General features: G+C 40.6%; 1 protein-coding gene across 1 annotated transcript in view; it reads right to left on the bottom strand.

Moving 5' to 3' along the window:
• The window catches only part of DNAH8 (dynein axonemal heavy chain 8), a 314414-nt gene that overhangs the window by 18049 nt on the left and 272668 nt on the right, over positions 1 to 23697 (bottom strand). The window contains exon 88 of the mRNA XM_068961103.1: positions 2552 to 2708. Coding sequence (XP_068817204.1) covers positions 2552 to 2708 — 157 coding nt within the window. The remainder of the gene's footprint in view (positions 1 to 2551; positions 2709 to 23697) is intronic.

Below are 23697 nucleotides of genomic sequence, written 5' to 3'. Positions count from 1 at the left end.
TATGGAAACACTTTTGCAACCAACACAAGTGAGAAATCAAGCCCAGGTGTTGGCTTCACTATGAAATCAATAGCCCCGGTAGCTTTGATATGCTAACAGCCCCAAAAAATCACCTTGCCCGACACTTACAGACACGTGCTTAATGTGTCTTAAAACTTAGATTCTAGAAAATCTAAAATCATAACTGGTTTTACTTTCAGTATCATTATTGTTTCAGCTTAAATTTTTCTTTTTATTAATAAGCAAAATATTTGCTGTACTCTTACATAGAATTTTCATGTTTCTGAAACCAGTTAGTCTTTTCTACAGTAATATGTTTTTAAGTCAATACTGTAATTATGTTTCAATTAACTAAATGTACCTTACAGCCACATTTTTAAGAACACATCTCTTCTGTAAAAGGACACTAAAAAGTAAGTAATCCTGGAAGAGGAGGCTGCTTTAGATGTCTCTTAGTACAAACTCCCTCCCATCTAATAATACATTTAGGGACACCCCTCCCACTCAGATTCTGCTGGGGTGATGACAGAACAGAGATCTTGGTGAAGTAGTCCCAACTAACCCCAAGCAGCTCAAATTATCCCAAGGTCTTGAAACTCTCCTCTGGTAATACAAATCTGCAGTCTAGTCACAGAGAGTGCATTTTATCTCACTTTCACATGCCAGAGGGAGGTGGGAAGGGGGTTCAGGATGGGGAACACATGTACACCTGTGGCTGATTCATGTCAGTGTACAGCAAAACCAATACAATATTGTAAAGTAATTAGCCTCCAATTAAAGTAAATACATTTAAATTTAAAAAAATAAAAATCTTTGAAGACAGGTGTTATGCCTCATCTGTCTTCTGATTGTTCACAATGGACCACACCAAGTATGGACTTACAATACTTATCCACTTAAAAACATTTTTCTTCCCTGACTATAAACATCTCTATGTGAAGTCACTGATTTCAGTATCTTAGCCAAATTCTTGGTATCCATCTACACATCAGAAGCAAAAATTGTTTTAAGAGGCAAGAAAATGTTTTTTATTTCTGGGGGCACTGACTGCAGGTGGGAGGGCTATATCCCAGGCAGCCACATCTCCCAGACTCGGGGATGCCGGACAGGGAAGACACAGGACCAGAGAAATACCTCCATGAGGGCATCAGCCTCTCACTTTTTGGTTGAAAAGCTAAAATTGCCTCAGCCCAGGGTTGGATTCACGTGAAGCTCGCCATCAGTAGTGAGGGGTGGAGACGGAGAACAGGAAAGAGGCGGCCCTGGATGGCCTATCTTCTTGCTTGAAGAAGGAGGATGTCTTACAGGACTTTCAGACTGCCCAGAAATTTTACCACAATTAAAAATTTATTAAGATCAGCAGTTCTCAAAGTGTGGTCTGGGACCCCTAAAGCTCCTGAGCTCCTTTTAGGAGGGCCATGAAGTTAATTTTTTTTTCATAGTAATTCTAACACATCATTTGACTTTTTACTTGCCTTCACTGAGGAGTGCCTAGAGGCTGCACGACCTGACCTGTGGTGTCACAGCAGACAGGATGTACCAGCAGATACAAGGGTCTAGCTGTCTTCTAGTAAACCAGATATTAAAGAGATGTACAAAACCCCCACTTTCTCTTTGAATGGTTTTGTTTTGGAAATACATTTATTTTTAAAATATAACTGTTATGCTACCATGTGATGGGTTTATTAATGTCATTTCACAATAAATTAATATTTTTTAAATTTTAGTTTACATTTATAATATATTAAATATCAGTCATTATGATCCATATATAGGCTTCCCCGATGGTTCAAGCAGTAAAGAATCTGCCTGCAATGCAGGAGACATGGGTTTGATCTCAGGGTTGGGAAGATCCCCTGCAGAAGGCAATGGCAACCCATTCAAATACTCTTGCCTGGAGAATCCCATGAACAGAGGAGCCTGGCAGGCCACAGTCTTTGGGGTCACAGAGAGTCGGACATGACTGAGCACTCACACACATAATCATAAAAGTAAGAGCTATTTGGGGTCCTTGATCATTTTGTAAAGTGGTCTTGAGATTAAAAAAATTGTTTTGAGGAAAAGCAATGTTGATTAACATGCAAACATCTGTGAGATTCAAGAAGTAGAAAATTATTGCCATCCAAACTGGAGAGTGAATTCATATAAATGGCTTGCTTTCCTATTACCTGGCTGAAAGGACAGGGAGAATAAGACGTATGGAGGGCAAGAGAGAGAAGCAAGGGCTCAATTTAAATTATGGGACAAAGCAGGCTTGGGTAAGACAGACAAGGAGAGTCTCAATCCAGAGGGTTAAAAAACCCAAAGACAGAAGAACCCAAAGATGGGCAGAGGGTACAGCAGAGGCAATTGAGAAGGAAAATGAAATAGAAAAGAAAAGTACAGATTGTAATTTTGCAAGAGGCTTGAGCAAGGGTAAGCAAGAGAAAACCAAAAAGTGAAAAAGGATTGAGCAGGGAGAGGAAGCGACTGAAATGTACTGTCCGAGGACTGTGCTCAGCCTTGTGGAACCCAATGACAGCCCTGCGCGCTGGGGGAAAGGACAGCTCACCTCATGGGGAATGTAATCAGGAGGCAGCTTGCTCAGCATGTCTTCAGATAACCTGTAAACAATGGCTTCCCGGGTCTCTCCCACGCCGCCTCCACTCTCTTTGGGCTGAATGTTGGTAATTGTTTCAAGCACAGCAGAAGCAGTGTTACTCTGGTAACTGACAAAAAGAACTGAACTGTTCAGAATGCAGCAGGAAAATGCACCTTCAGAGATAATTATCAATGCTAAAATGAAATGATGAATCGCTTAAGTCAAATCCAGCCCAAAAAAAGAAAAAAAAAAAAAAAAGGAAACTTTACCATTGATCTATGGAAATGAAAAAACTTGAGATCCGCTCTACTTCTTCCTATTAGGACATCAAGAACATCACAGAAATAAAAGTTCTTTATCTTCAGGGAAAAAGATTCCATGAATGCCTTTAATAAGCCAAAGCAGTGCTAGCCAGCCTGGCTTGTACTAACCTAAACCCCTCAAGCTGAACAAGAAGCCCACCTCCTTTTATTCTCCCCTGTTTATGGACTGGTCCTAAGCATCCTCCATTATACAGCAATTTTTTAGCATGAAGAGCACTGCTCATAATTCTTCTCTGAATTATAAATTATTAAATTTCTTGGGTCTTTTCTGTTTTGTCTTCTCACTTTCCCACTTGTTTTATGTTCCCAAAGTGATGTATAGGCAGCACTTGTCTAAATGCAACTACTTATCCTTAAAATTCATATATTCAATAAAGATTTACTGTGTACCCGGCAATGAGTTAAGTATTAGGAGATGGTGGTGAACAGTTCTTTTTCTCTAGGAGAGAAGGGGGACATCAGTCAATACTATCATAATAAGTGCTGTGCAGAAAAAGAACACCATGGTTTAAGATCATATAGCTTCTGTCTGTCTCATTCTCACTCTCTAGTTCCTTTCTGGGGGACTGACCAGATGCTCTGAGGTGCACAAACTTAGTTTTTGTCCCAAGGTTGCTGAGTCAACCAGCAGTCTAAACACACAGATATGGTGTGTGTGTGTATGTCTGTATAGCAATTTACACCAAAAGATCAGGGAAGTTCTCTCTTAAAATGTCATGTAGGGAATTCCCTGACGGTTCAGTGGTTAAGAATCCACCTTGCAATGCAGGGGACGCGGGTTTGATCCCTAGTCCGGGAACTAAGATCCCACATACTGCTGGGCAACTAAGTCCATGAGTGCCACAACTACTGAGCCCACGCACTCTGGAGCCCGCACAACACAACTAAAGAGACGTCCTTGCACTATAACGAAGAGCCTGCTTCAGTGAAGGATCTAAGACCCAACGCAGCCAAAAATAAATAAATAAATAAATATATATATATTTAATGTAAAATTGCCTTATTTTAAAAAAGGTCATCCCAGTGCACCAGCCCCAAGCATCCTGTATCCTGCATCGAACCTAGACTTTCATGTTGATGTATGGCAAAACCAATACAATATTGTAAAGTTAAAAAAAAAAATAAATAATAAAATTAAAAAATTAAAAAAAAGAAACTGGAGAAAAATAATTAAATAAAATAAAAAAGGTCATAGGTAAGTTGAGACCTGAAGAATAAGCAGGTCAGCCAGACAAAAATAGGGTGGAAGTGGGAGGCAAGAGAGGACATTCAGATAAGAGGTAGGGCCTGGAGGTGAGAAGGATTTCCCTGCATTTGAGTAACAGAAACAAGTCCAGTGAGGCTCGAGCTAGAAGGAGAGGTAAGGATGCATTTAAGGCAAGGACCAGACCATGCATGGTCATGTGGGCTGTTTGAAGAATCTGACATTATCCTAAAGGCAACAGGCAACCACAGACTTCCTCAGCAGGGGTGTGGCAGGACCAGATTTAAATTTTTCTGTCTTTCTTGAACTCCTAATTTACCATCTATAAACGTCTCACAATTAAACTATTTTGAGTTACTACTGTTTTGTTTTGCTTGTAAATTTTGTCTCTTGTCCAGATGCAAACCACATTTACATTTCCTTACGAAAGAGGTTAGAGCCAAATTTAAAAGGAATCCAACAAATGCTTAAGATTAGTGATTTGTTTTTCTGTTATATTTCCTGAAATAAACCTTGTAATATGGCTACATGTATAAAATTTTTTAATGTGCATATCTTTTAACCCATCAAGTCTACATATAAGAATTCATCCTCAAGAGAGAACCAGACATTTTAATTTCTGACAGTATAGTGCAACTCTCACCCTGAACAACTTCAACAAAAATAGCTAAAAATGCTGGATAAGACATGAAAAACATTACTGAACTGGCAAGAAACTAAGAAATCCTCAGGATCAAAGGAAATATAGAATGAAAGCTGGAATCAAGAAACATAAGCCAAATTTTACCCTGCGGGCATCAACTAAACCCTGGTGTTCTCAAGTGTCTGTTGGGTTGATGCAATGAGAAAGGAGGTAAGCCCTATGCCCAAGGAAGAAAGCCTAATAGGAAACTCCTACATAAATTTGGGACTTCACAGGGCTAATCACTCAGTGTTAGGGTTAACTAGAAATAATCTGCCTATCAGAAGGGGATGGTAGGTAAACTGGTCAAGCTTAGTGGGAAAAAAAATCTTTCCTAAGAATTCTTAATTTGTGACAGTAATTAACATTCATTCATATTACTTGTGTGATTTGAAAAACCTCAAGCCAAAAATTTATTTTAAGATGGTCCCAGGAAACCTCAGGTGGTACCTGGTAGATGAAAACAGAAATCTTTTCCGGAACAATATGCCTTCGAATCAAGTCTCAAAGAATCCAACAGTTAATTTCCAATAAACATGAGCTCACAGCCAGAAGTTAAAAATCTTGTAAAGAAACAGGCATTGTGAGAAAGAGCCAACTAAACAAAAGGAAGTTGAACCACACCTGCAAAATCTCAGATAGTGAGTTTTCAGATGCACATTATAAAATGTTTTTATTGTATTGAAAAACAAAAAACATGATAAACAAAAAACATGATTGAAAATATAAGTATGATACAGGAAACAAGTTTGAACAGGATTTTGAAAACGAGCCAAATAGAACTTGAAAATTAAAGCTTGCATTAGTTTATTCTATTGCTCCTGTAACAAATTATCATAAAATAAGTGACCTAAAAACAATACAAATGTATTATTTCACGGTTCTATAGTTAATAGGCCTGATACGGGTCTCACTGGGCTATAATTAAGGTGAGCAGACTGGGTTCCTTTCTGTTGGCTATTGGGAAAGATCCATTTCCTTGCTCACTTGAGTTTTTGACAGAATTCACTTTTTTGCAGTTGTAGGACCATTGTCCTTAATTCCATATCAGCTATAAGGACTCTTCCTAGCTTCTAGGGTCCATCTATATTTCTTGGTTCATGGCCTCCTTCCTACACCTTAAAAGTCAGAAATGGCCAGTTGAGTCATTCTATTTGAATCTTTCTTCCTTGTACAATTTCATCTCTCTGACTCAACACTTCTGCCACAAAAGCTTATGTGATTAAATTGGACCCACCTGGATAATTTAGGCTAACATCCCCATCTCAAGGTCCTTAACCTTAATAGCATCTATAAAGTCATACTTGTCACATTAGGTAACATATTTACAGCTTTTAAGGATTAGGATGTGGATATTTTTGGGGGAAGTCTCTACCCAGTAACAGTTAATGATGGCTTAAACAGAAGATTAGATGTAGCCAAATAAATAATTAGAAAACAGCAAAACAGATCTCAAGACATTATCTGGAATCTGCAGAGGGGAAAATAAATGGGAAATATAAAGTTAAGAGGCATATAGGCTAAAGTAGTACATTTTAACATACTTCTAGAAAAGTTTGAGAAAGAAGAGAATTAGAAGGAGATAATAACTGAAGAAATAATGACTGAGAATTGATGAAAGATTTGAATCCTCAAGTTCAGGAAACTCAGTGCATCCTAAATAGGAAAAACAAACAAGTAAATAGAAACTCATGTGTAGATATATCAACATGGCACAAAGATGGTGGAATAGAAGGATGTGCTCTCATCTTCTCCTGAGAGAACTCCAAAATTTCAACTCACTGCTGAACAACCACTGACAGCAGAATGTTGGATCCCACCAAAAAATATACCCCATGTCCAAGGGCAAAGGCGAAGCCCCAACAAGATGGCAAGAGGGGTGAAATCACATTTAGAATCAAACCCCACACCCACCAGCGACTCTCGGAGGGCTCAAATAAAACCTTGTGTGCACCGGGACCCAGAGACCCCACAGAGACTGAGCCAGCCCTGCCTTTGAGTGTTTGAGTGTCTCCTGTGCAGTCATAGGTCAGCAGTGGCCTGCCGCGGGGACAGGGCCTCTAGCTGCAGCAGGCCCGGGTGGCACGGTGGGTGGTGTAAGTCCTCTTGGAGGAGGTCGCCATTAGCCCCACCATAGAGCCACCGAGGAGATGACCCAAAAACTGGAGAACAATTATACCAAAGAAGTTTTTGCACTGTTACTAAAGTTCTAGGACCCACCACAGAGTTCCCAAACTGGGGATCCAGCAAATGGACTGAGAAACCCCAGGGAAATTGACTTTGGAGGCCAGTGGGATTTGATTACAGAACTTCCACAGGAGTGGGGAAACAAACTCTTGGAGGGCACTAACAAAACCTTGTGCCCACCAGGACCCAGGAAAAAGGAGTAGTGACCCCCCGAGAGACTGAGCCAGTCCTGTCTGAGTGTCCAGGAGTCTCTGGTGCAGGTGTGGATTGACAGTGACCTGTTGTGGGGTCAGGGGCACTGTAGAAACAGTGCTGGCATAAGTCCTTTTGAAGGAGGTCACCTTACTGCCATTACCCATACCATAGTTTGGCCTCAGGCCAAACAACAGGGAGGGAACACAGCCCTACCCATCAACACAAAATTAGATTAAAGATTTACTGAGCATAGCCCCGTCCATCAGAATAAGACCCAGATTCCCCCAGAGCCAGTCCTTCCCATCAGGAAGATTCCATAGGCCTCTTATCCTTATCCGCCAGGGGGCAGACAGAGGAAAACCACAGTCACAGAAAACTGGCCAGGTTGATCACATGGATCACAGCCTTATCTAACTCAATGAAACCATGAACAATGCCACCCAAGACAGACGGGCCATGCTGAAGAGTTCTGACAAAACACGGTCCACTGAAGAAGGGAACGCCTTGAGAACTGCATGAATGGTATAAAAAGGCAAAAAGATATGATGCTGAAAGATGAACTCCACAGGTCAGTAGGTGCCCAATATGCTCCTTGAGAAGAGTGGAAAAATAACTCCAGAAAGAATGAAGAGACAGAGCCAAAGCAAACAAACAAACAAACAAACGCCCAGCTGTGGATGTGACTGGTGACGGAAGTGAAGTCTGACGCTGTAAAGAACAATATTGCATAGGAACCTGGAATGTTAGGTCCATGAATCAAAGTAAATTAGAAGTGGTCAAACAGGAGATGGCAAGAGTGAACATCGACATTTTAGGAATCAGTGAACTAAAATGGACTGGGAATGGGTGAATTTAATTCAGATGACCATTATATCTACTACTGTGGGTAGGAATCCCTTAGAAGAAAAGGAGTAGCCCTCATAGTCAACAAAAGAGTCTGAAATGCAGTACTTGGGTGCAATCTCAAAAACGACAGAATGATCTCTGTTTGTTTCCAAAGCAAACCATTCAGTATCACAGTAATCCAAGTCTATGTCCCAACCACTAATGAGGAAGAAGCTGAAGTCGAACAGTTCTACGAAGACCTACAAGACCTTCTAGAACTAACACCCAAAAAAGATGTCCTTTTCATCATAGGGGACTAGAATGCAGAAGTAGAAGGTCAAGAGATTATTGGAGTAACAGGCAAGTTGGCCTTGGAGTACAAAATGAATCAGGGCAAAGGCTAATAGAGTTTTGCCAAGAGAATGCACTGGTCATAGCAAACACCCTCCTCCAACAACACAAGAGACAACTCTACACATGGACATCACCGAAATCTATACCAAAATCTACACATGGTCGACCCCGAAATCACATTGATTATATTCTTTGCAGCTAAAGATGGAGAAGCTCTATACAGTCAGCAAAAACAAGACTGGGAGCTGACTGTGGCTCAGATCATGAACTCCTTATTGCCAAATTCAGACTTAAATTGAAGAAAGTAGGGAAAACCACTTGACCATTAAGGTATGACCTAAATCAAATCCCTTATGATTATACAGTAGAAGTGACAAATAGATTCAAGGGATTAGATCTGACAGAGGGTGCCTGAAGAACTATGGACGGAAGTTCATGACATTGTATAGGAGGCAGTGATCAAAATCATCCCCAAGAAAAAGAAATGCAGCAAGGCAAAATGGTTGTCTGAGGAGGCCTTACAAATAGCTGAGGAAAGAAGAGAAGCAAAAGGCAAAGGAGGAAAGGAAAGATATATCCATCTGAATGAAGAGTTTCAAAGAATAGTAAGGAAAGATAAGAAAGCCTTCCTCAGTGACCTATGCAAAGAAATAGAGGAAAACAATAGAATGGGAGAGACTAGCAATCTCTTCAACAAAATTAGAGATAACAAGAGAACATTTCATGCAAAGATGGGCACAATAAAGGACAGAAACAGTATGGACCTAACAGAAGCAGAAGATATTAAGAAGAGGTGTCAAGAATACACAGAAGAACTATATAAAAAAGATCTTAATGATCCAGATAACCACGATAGTGTGGTTACTCACCTAGAGCCAGACATCCTGAAATGTGAAGTCAAGTGGGCCTTAGGAAGCATCACTATGAACAAAGCTAGTGGAGGTGATGGAATTCCAGCTGAGCTATTTCAAATCCTAAAAGATGATGCTGTTATATTGCTGCACTCAATATGCCAGAAAATTTGAAAAACTCAGCAGTGTCCACAGGACTGGGAAAGGTCAGTTTTTATTTGAATCCAAAGAAAGGCAATGCCAAAGAATGTTCAAACTATTGCACAATTGCACTCATCTCACACGCTAGCAAAGTAATGTTCAAAATTCTCCAAGCTAGGCTTCAACAGCACAGGAACTGAGAACTTTCAGATGTTCAAGTTGGATTTAGAAAAGGCAGAGATCAAATTGCCAACATCCATTGGATTTTAGAGAGCAAGGGAATTCCAGAAAAACATCTACTTCTGCTTTATTGACTATGTCAAAGCTTTTGACTGTGTGGATCACAACAAACTATGGAAAGTTCTTCAAAGATGGGAATACCAGGCCACCCTACCTGCCTACTGAGAAATCAGTATGGAGTTCAAGAAGCAACAGTTAGAACTGGACACGGAACAATGGATTGGTTCCAAATTGGGAAACGGATATGTCAAGGCTGTATATTGTCACCCTGCTTATTTAACTTATAGGCAGAGTACATCATGCAAAGTACCAGGCTGGATGAAGCACAAGCTGGAATCAAGATTGCAGGGAGAAATATCAATAACCTCAGATATGCAGATGACAGCAGCCTAATGACAGAAAGTGAAGAGGAACTAAAGAGCCTCTTGATGAAAGTGAAAGAGGAGAGTGAAGATGCTGGTTTAAAACTCAACATTCAAAAAACGAAGATCATGGCATCCAGTCCCATCACGACATGGCAAATAGGTGGGGAAACAATGGAAACAGTGGCAGACTTTATTTTCTTGGGCTCCAAAATCACTGCAAATGGTGACTGCAGTCATGAAATTAAACGATGCTTGCTCCTTGGAAGAAAAGCTATGACCGATCTAGACATTGGTCATATGTCTCTCTTTAATATGTCTCTGCATATTAAAAAGCAGAGGTATCACTTTGTCGAGAAAGGTCCATCCTGTCAAAGCTATATTTTTTTTCAGTAGTCATGTATGAATGTGAGACTTGGACCATAAAGAAAGCTGAGAACCAAAGAATTGATCTTTTTGAACTGTAGAGTTGGAGAAGATTCTTGAGAGTCCCTTGGACTGCAAGGAGATCAAACCAGTCAATCCTAGAGGAGATCAGTCCTGAATATTCATTGGAAGGACTGATGCTAAAGCTGAAGCTCCAATACTTTGGCCAACTGATGTGAAAAACTGACTCATTAGAAAAGACCCTGACACTGGAAAAGATTGAAAGCAGGTGGAGAAGGGGATAGCAGAGAAGAGATGGTTGGATGGCATCACCAACTCGAAGGACATGACTTTGAGCAAACTTTGGGAGTTGGTGATGGACAGGGAAGCCTGGCGTGATGCAGTCCACAGGGTTGCAAAGAGTCAGACACGGCTGAGCAACTGAACTGAACTGAGACATATCACCATTGAATTGCTGAACATCAAAAACAAAGACAATATCTTAAAAGCAGTCAGAGAGAAAAAGAAATTATATAGAAGGAAATGACAATTACACTGGCAACTGATTCCTCAATAGCACCAGTGAAAGCCAGAAGGAAAGAACAGTAAATTCTATGTGCAAGGATTAACTGTAAATACAGAATTGTATCCCATACACAATTATCTTTCATGAATGAGGGCAAGGCTAAAGATTTGAACAGACATTTCAGCAAATGGAGCAGTTGAACTGACAGCCAGTTACACATAAAAAGATGTTCAACCTCATTATTTGCTAGGAAAATACAAATGAAAATCACAATGAGATACCACTTCACATTTAAAAGAATGGTTATAATAAAAAAAAAAACAACCAGATAATAACAAATGCTGACAACAATGTGGAGAAACTTAAGCCCTCATACATCACTGGAGGGTATTGTAAATTGGTGCAGATTCTTTAGAAAATAAGTTAGCAGTTTCCTAAAATGTTAGGGATAGATTAACTATCTGACCCAATAATTACATTCCTAGTTGTCTGTTCAAGAGAAATGAAAAGACTTGTCCACACAAAGACTTGCCTGTGAATGTTCTACCAGTATTATTCATAATCATCAAAAAGCGGAAACTACCCACATGCCCATTAACTGTTGAATGGACAAACAAAATATGATATATTCATATGTGAGTGCTGCGTCACTTCAGCCGTGTCTGACTCTTCGCGACCTTCTGGACTGTAGCCTGCCAGGCTTCTCTGTCCATGGAATTGTCTAGGCAAGAATACTGGAGTGGGTTGTCATCCCCTTCTTCAGGGGATCTTCCCGACCCAGGGATGAAATCCGTGTCTCTTAAGTCTCCTGTACTGGCACAAGGTTCTTTACCGCTAGTGCCACGTGGGAGGCCCATTATATTCATATATATATTGGAATATTATTTGACAATCAAAAGCAATGAAGCACTGATACATGCTAAAATGTGGATGAACTTTAAAAACATTATGCTAAATAAAAGAATCCATACACAAAAGAAACACAGTATATGATTTCAAGATATAGGCAATGTCCAGAAAAGGCCAATCTATAGAAACAGAAAGTAGATTAGTGGTGCTCTGAGGCTAGGGGCGGGAGTGTGAGTTGATTACAAATGGGCTCATGAATTCTTTGGGGGTAATGGAAATATTCTGAAATTAGAGAACTGTCCACTTAACATGAATGAATTTATGACAGACAAACTATAACTCCATAAAGCTATTTTTCAAAAAAGAAGGGCAAAATAAGACATTTGCTGGGGAAAAAAAGTTTACAATCAACAGACTCTCAGTGAAAGACATTATAAAGTGTATATTTCAGAAAGGAAGATAATTATTCTGACGGAAGCTTTGAGATGTAGAAAAGAGTGAGTCCATGCATGGGTAAACATTATGGTATAAAACAACAATTATATGTTTCACTGTGGTGTTAGAAAAGAAAGAAGATAAAATTAAAATGCTGAAATGCCAGGAGAGGAGTAATGTAGTTAAAGTTTCCTATGAATTTAATTGAGAAGAGGGTAAAGAAGTTTGTTTTAGGTTTAATTAAAAATTAATGTTAAAATTTCTAGGGTAATCAGAAAAAGAACAGAAGCACAGTACATAACTTCCAAACTAGCCAAGGGGGAAAACACAAAGAGAAAAATTCATATTCAGCAAAAGCTCAAAAAGGAGGAAGAAGAAAAGAAACAAAGCAGAGAAACAATATAAAAAAGGCAATGTTTTATATTTATTCTTAGTATTTTATAAATGCTCTTGTATTTATTCAACATTTAATAAATTGGTTTAAAACTAATCAGACAAATATAAAAAGATGTATGTACAAGACTGCTTACGACAGTATTTGTAACAATAAATCCTAAACAAGCTCTATAAAAATCTATACATCTAGCAAAAATGGTGATGTAGTTCTATATTAATTGATAAGTTAGAGTTATTGAATTGATATTATTCAGTGAAAAGTGTTATTCACTCAGCTGTGTTACTCTTTGCAACCCCTCGGACAGAGGAAACTGGTAGGCTCCTCTGTCCATGGAATTCTCCAGGCTTGGATACCGGAGTGGGCAGCCATTCCCTTCTTCAGGGAATCTTCCCAGATCTCCTGCATTGCAGGCAGATTCTTTACCATCTGAGCTACCAGGAAGGCCCATGAAATGAAAGAGCATAGTACAAAACCATATGGTATGATCTAATTTTTTCTTGATAATATCAAGTGTATAGTAATAGAAAAACTTTGGTATGATGAGTTTTTTTATGTGATTATTACTTTTGGGTTTTCTATTTTCTATATTGCTAATTTTTCTCAATGAAAAAGTAAGATTTTTTTAAATAAAGAGTATTAAAACCATTTCATTTTGAAAAATAGAAAAAAAAATATAAGCCCTTAGATACAAAGCCCACCACAAGGGTTAAGAACTCAACAGAGATGAATCAGTGAGAAATGTTTTAGGTTCCTTAAAACATGTCTTACAAATCCCTAGTAACATTTATGCTCCACAAAAAGGCCCTCTTCTGCCTTTTCTTACAGCATATGGAATGAGAGTCTTACTTTTCTCTTTCTACATCTCTTTCTTCATCAAGGTTGTGTGAATTAAACAACCTTTTGTGAAACACCCTACTAACAGGCAGAATTTTAAGGAGCTATGGCTAAAATTATCCAGGATTCTCTGCTTATGAAAAATTGTATTTTGTGAACAGAGGGAATTCTATTCAGTTAGGCTTTAATTCATTTAGGAAACCAGCTGAAGAATGGAGGAGACGCTTCTATCTTCAGCATTTTTATTGATTGGCATCGGGACGCAAACCTGCGTGTCCAAACAACTGCATCCATTCTGAAAGTCGTGGCTGAAGGACCCAGGCTTTACAGCTGGATTTTGAGTCAGATACAGTGATTATGAGGGTCCTGTGTCAGACCAGTAAATGTCTGTAATCCAACCAGAGTTAGGGTATTAACTCCACATGACCTTTAAGCATATGAATCACACAAGAAGGCCCAATAAGGTAGGAGGTGATTTTTAACAAATGAAAATGGATTTTGTGTAATTTTACATAAAATTTTAATCTCTAAATTAATTTTTGTTGAATAACCTCTATTTAGATGTTGGGGTTTTAGAGTATCCCAAAAGACATTTATTTTAAAAGTTGGAAGATGAACATGTCAAGCACGCACACAGTTGAACATATGAATAGAGAGCAAAATATTCTGGTAAAATGGCACCAAAGACACTTGCAACCCATTCCTAAACTTTGAAGAATGGTGTTATCTCAGGTTTAAAAATTGTACTAGCGGGAAGAATGGGGAGAAAGGATAGTTAGTGAGTTTGGGTTTGAGATGTACACACTGCTGTATTTAAAATAAATAATCAAATATAGGAAATAAAAGCAAAAATAAACAAATGGGACCTAATTAAAATTAAAAGCTTCTGCACAACAAAGGAAACTATAAGCAAGGTGAAAAGACAGCCTTCAGAATGGGAGAAAATAATAGCAAATGAAGGAACTGACAGGACTAATCTCAAAAATATACAAGCAACTCCTGCAGCTCAATTCCAGAAAAATAAACGACCCAATAAAAAAATGGGCCAAAGAACTAAACAGACATTTCTCCAAAGAAGACATACAGATGGCTAACAAACACATGAAAAGATGCTCAACATCATTCATTATCAGAGAAAGGCAAATCAAAACCACAATGAGATACCATTTCACGCCAGTCAGAATGGCTGCAATCCAAAAGTCTACAAGCAATAAATGCTGGAGAGGGTGTGGAGAAAAGGGAACCCTCTTACATTGTTGGTGGGAATGCAAACTAGTACAGCTACTATGGAGAACAGTGTGGAAATTCCTTAAAAAACTGGAAATAGAACTGCTTTATGACCCAGCAATCCCTCTGCTGGGCATACACACCAAGGAAACCAGAACTGAAAAAGACACGTGTACCCCAGTGTTCATCGCAGCACTGTTTATAATAGCCAGGACATGGAAGCAACCTAGATGTCCATCAGCAGATGAATGGATAAGAAAGCTGTGATATATACACATGATGGAGTATTACTCAGACATTAAAAAGAATACATTTGAATCAGTTCTAATGAGGTGGATGAAACTGGAGCCTATTACACAGAGTGAAGTAAGCCAGAAAGAAAAACACCAATACAGTATACTAACGCATATATCTGGAATTTAGAAAGATGGTAGCGATAACCCTGTATGAGAGACACAGATGTATAGAACAGTCTTTTGGACTCTGTGGGAGAGGGAGAGAGTGGGATGATTTGGGGGAATGGCATGGAAACATGTATAATATCATATAAGAAACGAATCACCAGTATAGGTTTGATACAGGATCCTTGGGGTTGGTGCACTGGGATGACCCAAAGGGATGGTACAGGGAGGGAGGAGGGAGGGGGGTTCAGGATGGGGAACACGTGTACACCCGTGGTGGATTCATGTTGATGTGTGGCAGAACCAATACAATATTGTAAAGTAATTAGCCTCCAATTAAAATAAATAAATTTAAATTTAAAAAATAATAAAATGAATAATCGACAAAGACCTACTGTATAGCACAGGGAACTCTGCTCAATGTTATGTAACAACCTAAACAGGAAAAGAATTTGAAAAAGAATAGATTCATGTACATGTATAACTGAATCACTTTTCTATACACGCCAAACTATTACAACATTGTTAATCAACTACACTCCAATATAAAAAAAAAGTTTAAAAAATTTCACATATGCCAAAAAAGTCATGCAAAGTATAAGGAAAATGAAAATAACTCTGAAGGGGGAACAAATCCTTTGAAAAAAGGTGATGGGGAAGCACACGAAGCAAAGTGAAGGAGCCACATGCTATCATATGCATTTTTCAGAAATCTAAATTTCCACACAATTCATAGTATCCCAAGATCTCATTGTAGCTTTAGATACAGTGAAAGTAGAATATGTGGCGAACGGCTGTATTAGGCAAGATGTAGGTGTCATTGTCACTTTACCGAGCATCATGAAATATTAATACAACATTAAATCTCTGGCTTTATCACGAACTCCATGTACCCACATTTCCACTGACTCCTAGGGCTCTCTGTTTCCTAAGTCAAACAAACCCCAAACCTAACTCATTGTTTTATTCTCCTTTTCCCTTCACCTGAACTGTTTCTTGCCCCATCTCCTTTGACAACATCAACGTCTTCATCCAGCTGCTCAACCTATGAATTCAGAAATAGCCTTCTTCTGATGTCATATTCCCCAGCGCTTCTTGGTTTCCAAGTCCTACGTCTAAATCGTTGCTAGGATCCATCTAGAAAATTCCAGCATCTTCATCCCCACTGCCTTCAGAACTGCCCCAAACTCTTGAGTGACACCCGAAAGCTTCAAAAGCCAATCTCTGCATTTGCCTCAGCCTCTAGGTCAGGGAACACCTCTCTTCAAGCCCCTCCTTCCCATGCTTTAGGTACAAAGGACTCGGTTCCCCACACACATCATATCCGTCTCTGGATTGTCCCTTTGTGTAGGTGCCCCAATCTATGTCTTTTCTCTCACTGAGCTAAAGTGTTTATCTATTTTAAATATTTGTTTATGTATTTGGCTGCGTTGGATTCTAACTGTGGCATGCGGGATCTTCCTGGCAGCGAATAGACCCTCTAGTTGAAGCACACAGGCTTCCGAGCACATGGGCTTAGTAACTGCAGTTATGCAGGCTTAGTTGACTCGTGGCTTGTGGGATCTAAGTTCCCTGACCAGGGATCGAAACCCACGTCTCCCACATTGCAAGGTGGATTCTTAACCACTGGATCCCCCAGGGAAGTCTCTATTTATTTTTAATCGTACATATTGCAGGTGTGCAACTTGATGACTCCATATACATACGCATCCTTCCAGCTCATCACCTTCCTCTTTTCTCGCTCTCTGTCCTTCTTGCGGCCTCCTCACCTCACCCCCATCCCCGGCATACTGCAGTCACCTCCTCCCCACCCCTTCTCTAACCTGAGAACTCCTGCACATCCTTTAAGGTATGGCTCCAATGTGGACTGTCTCACTGGCTTACTTTGACCCCTAAGTTGGAATTTACTGCTCCTTTGCCTTTGCTCTCAGAGCAGCATGAATAATACCTCCTGATTTTAGAGTTAACCATATCACACTGCGTAACTATTTGCCACTCATCTATCTTCCCTAACAGACGATGAGCTCCAAGGGCAAGGACTGAGCCGTACTGATCTTTGTATCCCCAGGCTGGCTAGGGAGTAGATTCTCAATAAATATTTGTTTATTGAATCGAGGCCAACTAGCTTGGATTGCATTAAACCTCAAATATAAAGGAGAACAATTCTCCAATATTTAAAGGGCATGAAAATTTAACTCTTTGTTCCTTCTTATGGTAAAAGTATAGTATATTATCATTACTGTCCATTTTTTCCAGGCACATTCCCACATACAAAGGGATGTATAAATGTATTCCTCAAAACAGAAGAGAATCAGATATAATTTAAACATGATTAAATTTAAACAGAGACCTTTAAAGTTTACAGAGAAGAAGACAACAGTAAATTTCCATGCATACTAAGAAAACCCGAGCTCATTCTCCCTACCTGTTCTAGCTACAAATAAAAGAGGGGAAAGACTCCATATCTGGGATTCTCAGGGGCTCTCTCGGCTCCCCTGCAGCCTGAATCTTTTCTGGAAACATGCCCTGCACCAGTGGCTGGGTGCCAACAGTGCACACCAGCGCAGACACGACTCACTTGCTCCTGGCTGGCACCAGTCACGCTCACCAGCTCTCCAGGGAGGGACCGATGGAGTTGTTGGTGCTAGATTTCACCTAAGAAATCACTTTCATGGTGGATGATTTCATTTTTTTATGAGAGGATCTGAAAATAGTCCTCACACTATGGATGAGGGGGACAAACCCCTGAAAAGATGACCAATTTTCCCAGGAGCTGGACAAACTCTCTAGATCGCATCCCCACCACACATTTTATTAGGCGCAGAATGCCAGGGCTGTACAGCTTACATTTCATTTTCCCACAAAGTGTTTTCTGTTTGTAAAGATAGGAAAGGCAGAAGCCTAGTTAGCTGGTTAGAATGGAGAATTGTGAATATCTCTATATGCCTCAAGTCTTCCCTGGTGGCTCAGAGGTTAAAGCGTCTGCCTGCAATGCAGGAGACCTGGGTTCGATCCCTGGGTTGGGAAGATCCCTGGAGAAGGAAATGGCAACCCACTCCAGTATTCTTGCCTGGAGAATCCCATGGACGGAGAAGCCTGGTGGGCTACAGTCCACGGGGTCGCAAAGAGTTGGACATGACTGAGCGACTTCACTCACTCACTCACTATATGCCTCAAAGCCCAAGGGCTTTCAAGAAAACAGTCCCTATAAAAGCTCTGAGATGAAGAACAGGAACTATAATACTCCATGAGCTTTGGTCCCAAGGCACTTCTAGAAGAAAATCTCTCTTTGGAGTAAACACGGGGCTTGCAGGTCACATTGGGCTTGCAGCTTTGTGATTTGAGGGAGATGTCTAGGTCATCTCTGTTGGGTGGGACAGTCATGGGTCATGAAAAATAAAATGCACACACAAAAAAACAGAACGGGCTATAAAATACACAATTAACCATCTAATGAGCTCTTAGTGCACTGTCATATCCAAGCCAGCCTAGATTTATCTACATCTTCACACGTGAAATATCAATGGACATGAATTTTTTAATAAAAACCTGAAGCTCAAAAATCAGCCAAAACTAAAGGGAATACAGTTAAATTTATCCTGAATGGAAATGAACATAAAAGTTGTAATAAGACATTTGATAAATTTCAGAAGGTAGAAAAATATGCCTAACTGCTAATGACTACAAGAGTGGAAATAATTGTTTCTGACATTGAGGTAGTTGAATGTGCAGAGTACTTGGTATCTTATAAATCCAGATAATAAAATGGGAATAAACTATGCACTTTTTATGGTTCCTATCACCAAGGTATCTAAGCTCTTGGGAGAGATTTTATTTATTTTAAAGCATTTATTCGGCTGGATTTCCCCCCTCTACTTCAGGGATCGGGCATGCTTAAGCAGGATTGAGGAGATGGTCCCCCCTCCCCCAAATTTCCTTCTCTCAAATTTATGGACACTAACTTTAGAGTACAGTTTCCCATCAACAGGTTCTCTACAGTGGCCCAATTACAGCCGCTGGGCCTGTCTGGAAGCAAGAGTGGTGTTGTACAGGGTGGACAGTCAGAAAAGCTAGTAAGGATTCCTGTAGCTGGTACATCCACACAGATTCAGTTAGCGCATCTTAGAGAGGTCAGTTCAGTTCAGTTCAGTCGCTCAGTCATGTCCGACTCTGCGACCCCATGAATTGCAGCACGCCAGGCCTCCCTGTCCATCACCAATTCCCAGAGTTCACCCAAACTCATGTCCATCGAGTCAATGATGCCATCGGCCACCACCTCTCTAGTTACAACTGTTGTCTCTGTACAAATGTGATCAAACCCCTCACCTGGCTCCAGTCCACGATACACTCTCTTTCCCCTCAGACACATCCCATCATCTTTCCCAACTCAACACACCCAGACAGGACTCTGTAATTCCACACCCCCCACCCCAGCGCAATCCTGTTCGCCGTCCTCCACCATCCTGGCTCCTGGACCAGGAATAACAGGGAATCCTTTACCTCTTTCATCCCACGTAGAACGTGGAGAGTCACTTCTATTTGGTGTGGGAAGGGTGTAGTTGAGAGGAGACCAGGGGTCGGTTTTAGCTGGGAAGTTTATGGGTTTCCCTGGTGGCTCAGATGGTAAAGAATCTGCCTTCAATTCAGCAAACCCAGGTTCGATCCCTGGGTAAGGAAGAAACCCCCCAGAGAAGGAAATGGCTATCCACTCCAGTATTTCTTGCCTGGGAAATCCCATGGACAGAGGGGCCTGGCAGTCCATGGGACTGCAGTCGGACACGACTGAGCAACTAACATCCTTTGGACCGCCATTGCTTACTGCCCCTGGTGGGTGGTGGGGGAACAGTGAGGCATTGGAGCACAGCCCTCCAAGAAAGTGGGCTCAGTTGCCAGGAAGGGGAAGGCTAGGAATTCAGTCACCACATATTTCAGAGACCAGAGGAAAGAAACATCAAATTTAGAACAAAGCTCACTCAGAGGTTAGGAAAACGACCAAAGACAGGTGTAGCTTCCGAGCTGAGCGGGAGACAGAAACGGGCCAAGGTCCCTGGAAAGAGGGGGACCCTAGGGAAGACCCTCGGACAGACTAAAGGGGGACGTTCAGAATGCAGAGAGATAAAAGGAGGGTCACAAGTCTTTCCCACCAGCTAGTTGCTTCTGGCAGAAACAGTCCTCCAAGCCAGGCAGAGTTACAGCACTTTGTACGTGACCTCACTTGGTGTTATGAGAGGTTGCAAGATCCGGATGCTCAGTTTGGGGAAAAGACAGCTTATTGAATCTGGAGCACACCTGCCAGCAACGGCAGATGAGCCTCTGGAGAGGGCTGAGAAGAGAGACTTGCCACATGGCATAGAAAGTTCGCTGTGTCCTCTCTGTCCAGCAGATAGCAGCAACAAACAGACGGAAACCACAGAAGACTCTCAGTCACTGCTCTGTGTTCACCAAATCGGTCTCCCTGTGGGGCCGTTTCTCAGCTTCACTCTACCCTCTCCATCGGTCATCATCCCTAGTCTCTGCTGGTATCATTACACACGTGTATTCACAGGGTCTCCAAGATGGCCTTACTCCAAACAGCCCTTAAATATAGGGAAAATGTGCTCAGTTTCCCTTAAAGTAAGAGGAAATAAAGCTATGCTGAGAAGCCATTTGTCACTAGTCATATTGGTGAAAAATAAGCTTCACCAACACTCTGCTGACTGAGTCATACTGTTGACTGTGTGACACTGTAGGTGTCAATTGTTGGTGAGATTGTAAAACAGCACAGTCCTCTGTAAGGAAAACTGAAAATATGCATTAATCCTTGATCTAGCAATCCCACCCACAGCAATTTACCCTGAAATATACATCTCTAACAACATGGGAAAACCATAAGCATGAGACTATTAATAGAGGAACTACAGGAGACAGCAAAATATTGGAAACAACCAACAGGCCCATCCACAGGAAAATGGATGAATGAACTATAATACATATGACCCATATCTGTTTCTCTACACTTTGGTGTTTTGCTCTTCAAAGAGACTGTAATTTTTACAAATCGAAGGTTTGTGAAAACCCTGTCAGTCAAGTCTATTTGCACCATTTTTTCCAACAGCATTTGCTCATTTCATTTCTCTGAGTCACATTTTGGTAATTCTCACAATATTTCTAACTTTTATTATTATTTTATTGTATTTGTTACAGTGATCTGTGATCAGTGACCTTTGATGTTACTAGTATGACCTGCTGAAGACTCAGATAAAGGTCAGCATTTTGAAGCAATAAACTATTTCAAATTAAGATGGGTACATTTGTTTTTTAGACATAATTTCTACTGTACACTTAATTGGCTAAAGTTAAGCTAGTGTGAACATAACATTTATATGCACAGGGAAACTAAAAATATCATGTGGCTTGTTTTATTGTGGTAGTCTGAAATGATATCTCTGAGATGTGCCTTTAATGAGGAAGATACCTACGAACAGGCAGATGATTACAGGATCATTGTTAAGTGAAAAAAGTGAGACACACACAAATATATATGGCGATATATATATAAACATATATGGATATATATAGTTACATATATAATTATATGCATAATGGCAATTTGTATCAGAGAGAAAGGATAATAAGAATATGCATGATACTTATGTATGAGCAAAAAGAAATAGAGAGGAGATAAGCCAGAAGCTAATGCATTTGGTTGCCTGTGACAGAAGGGGGAATGGTGGGAGGGCTGAGACTTTTCTAAGAACCACATTATATAGCTGTGAGTTTTGAGCCATATTCATGTTTCACATATTTAAAACAATCAAAAAAAATTTTTAAGCCCTAAAATGTAATAAATAGAAACAAGTGAATGCACCTGTACATCAACTGATAGCATAAACTCACAGAAAAAGCAATCTGAATCACTTCTGAACACAGCACTCTGTGCACTCTCAATGGGATATATTCTAGGGGACAAAAAGAACTGCAAAAAAATCTTGACCTCCAGTTGGTACATCTGTTGTTGGTCATATGGTGCTGGTGGTGAAATGGGATGGGTTCCTATAGTCCTTTCCCCTCATGTTCTCAGCCTGCCTTTTGTCTGTGGAAAAACTTTAACCAAAGAATAAGTTTAATCAGAGAAGAGAGAAAATGCAGAAACAAAGGAAAATAGTCCAACAAGACTAAATAATAACAGTTCCGTCATTAAGCACGCTCAAGAACTTTTAGCATCTCCTCAAGGGCTACAGATAATGTTCTAAGCCATATCCTATGAGCTGTCTTACAGATACTGAAACCCCCACCAGGTGGAAGAACTTAACTACGTGATGACTAGGCTTATCGCTATGACAAAAACTGCCACAATTCTAGAAATTAACCTCAAGGAAACGGGAACAAACTGACCCTGGAACTAAGGATTAACTGTACTTAAAACAATCAGGATGACGCTGGTTAGACCACCGATGACAAATTTTAAGATGACTGTCAGAGCTGACTGTGCTATTTCTACATGTAGGCCCCTGCTTCTGTCTATAAAAGCTTCTGCCCCCGACTGTCAGTGGAAGGGAGTCAGCCTTCGGACAGGTGTCTGCTCTCCCCACCGGTTGCCGGCATCTAAAGTAAACTCAAGTTTTCCTTCCACCAACTTTCTTCTTTATTGGCTTTTGAGCAGTGATCAGCTGGACCCCACTTTCCATAACAGTGTAATTTGGAGCAAATGAGTAAACAAACTGAAGTGCTGAGAACCTGAGTTCTCCCCGTGGGAGAAAGGAGATCACTGTGTGAAATGAGCAAGGACAAGGAAGAGCTCTGAGGTGTATTGGTACTGGAGTTACCCATGAGCTCATGATGTTTTAAAAAAAACACATGTCTCCTATCTCTGCCCACACACACACAAATAGATGTGGTTATGTATGGATATAGCTGTAGATGAATAAACAAACTGATAAATACAGGACAAAAGAAAAGCTAGTGGAACAAAATATTAACAGTTGGTGAACCTAGGTAAAGGGTATACGGAAGTTCATTGTACCAGCAACATTTATGAGGGTTTATAATAGTTCAAGAAAGAAAGTCAAGGAAAAAAACCACAAGTTTGTCTTTATCATTGCCTCCCATCTGGATTAGTTTGGTTGCTCTTCTCTGGACTTTTCTGCTGCTGCTGCTGCTGCTAAGTCGCTTCAGTTGTGTCCAGCTCTGTGCGACCCCATAGACAACAGCCCACTAGGCTCCCCTATCCTTGGGATTCTCCAGACAAGAACACTGGAGTGGGTTGCCATTTCCTTCTCCAATGTATAAAAGTGAAAAGTGAAAGTGAAGTCGCTCAGTCATGTCCGACTCTTCGTGACCCCATGGACTGCAGCCTACCAGGCTCCTCTGTGCATGGGATTTTCCAGGCAAGAGTACTGGAGTGGGTTGCTATCGCCTTCTCTGTGAGGACAGAGACCGTACCTTTTTTCCTGTTTCCCTGGTTTGCAATAACAACATCATTCTGGTGGGGAAAGCAGACCAGTTTTGGCAGCCCTGGTGGGAAAGGTGGATCTTGCATTTACCTAGGTTGGGGGCGGGAGGACCCTCTATGAAGGGAATGCTAAACGGGTATACATGAGTGAGACAGGAGGCTCTGGGTTCACACATCCCCATGACAACAGGGCAGGCTGGGCTGGGAGCCCTGCCCTTGAGTTTCTGAAAGCCCCAGGGCTCTTGCTGCCTGAAGTATGGGCTGTGATTATTCAGGAACACAGTCT

Source organism: Capricornis sumatraensis, chromosome 22 (genome assembly GCF_032405125.1).
Source record: "Capricornis sumatraensis isolate serow.1 chromosome 22, serow.2, whole genome shotgun sequence".
Taxonomy (NCBI): Eukaryota; Metazoa; Chordata; class Mammalia; order Artiodactyla; family Bovidae; genus Capricornis; species Capricornis sumatraensis.
The sequence above is the reverse complement of the archived record's forward strand: the minus strand, read 5'-3'. Positions and strand labels throughout refer to the sequence as shown.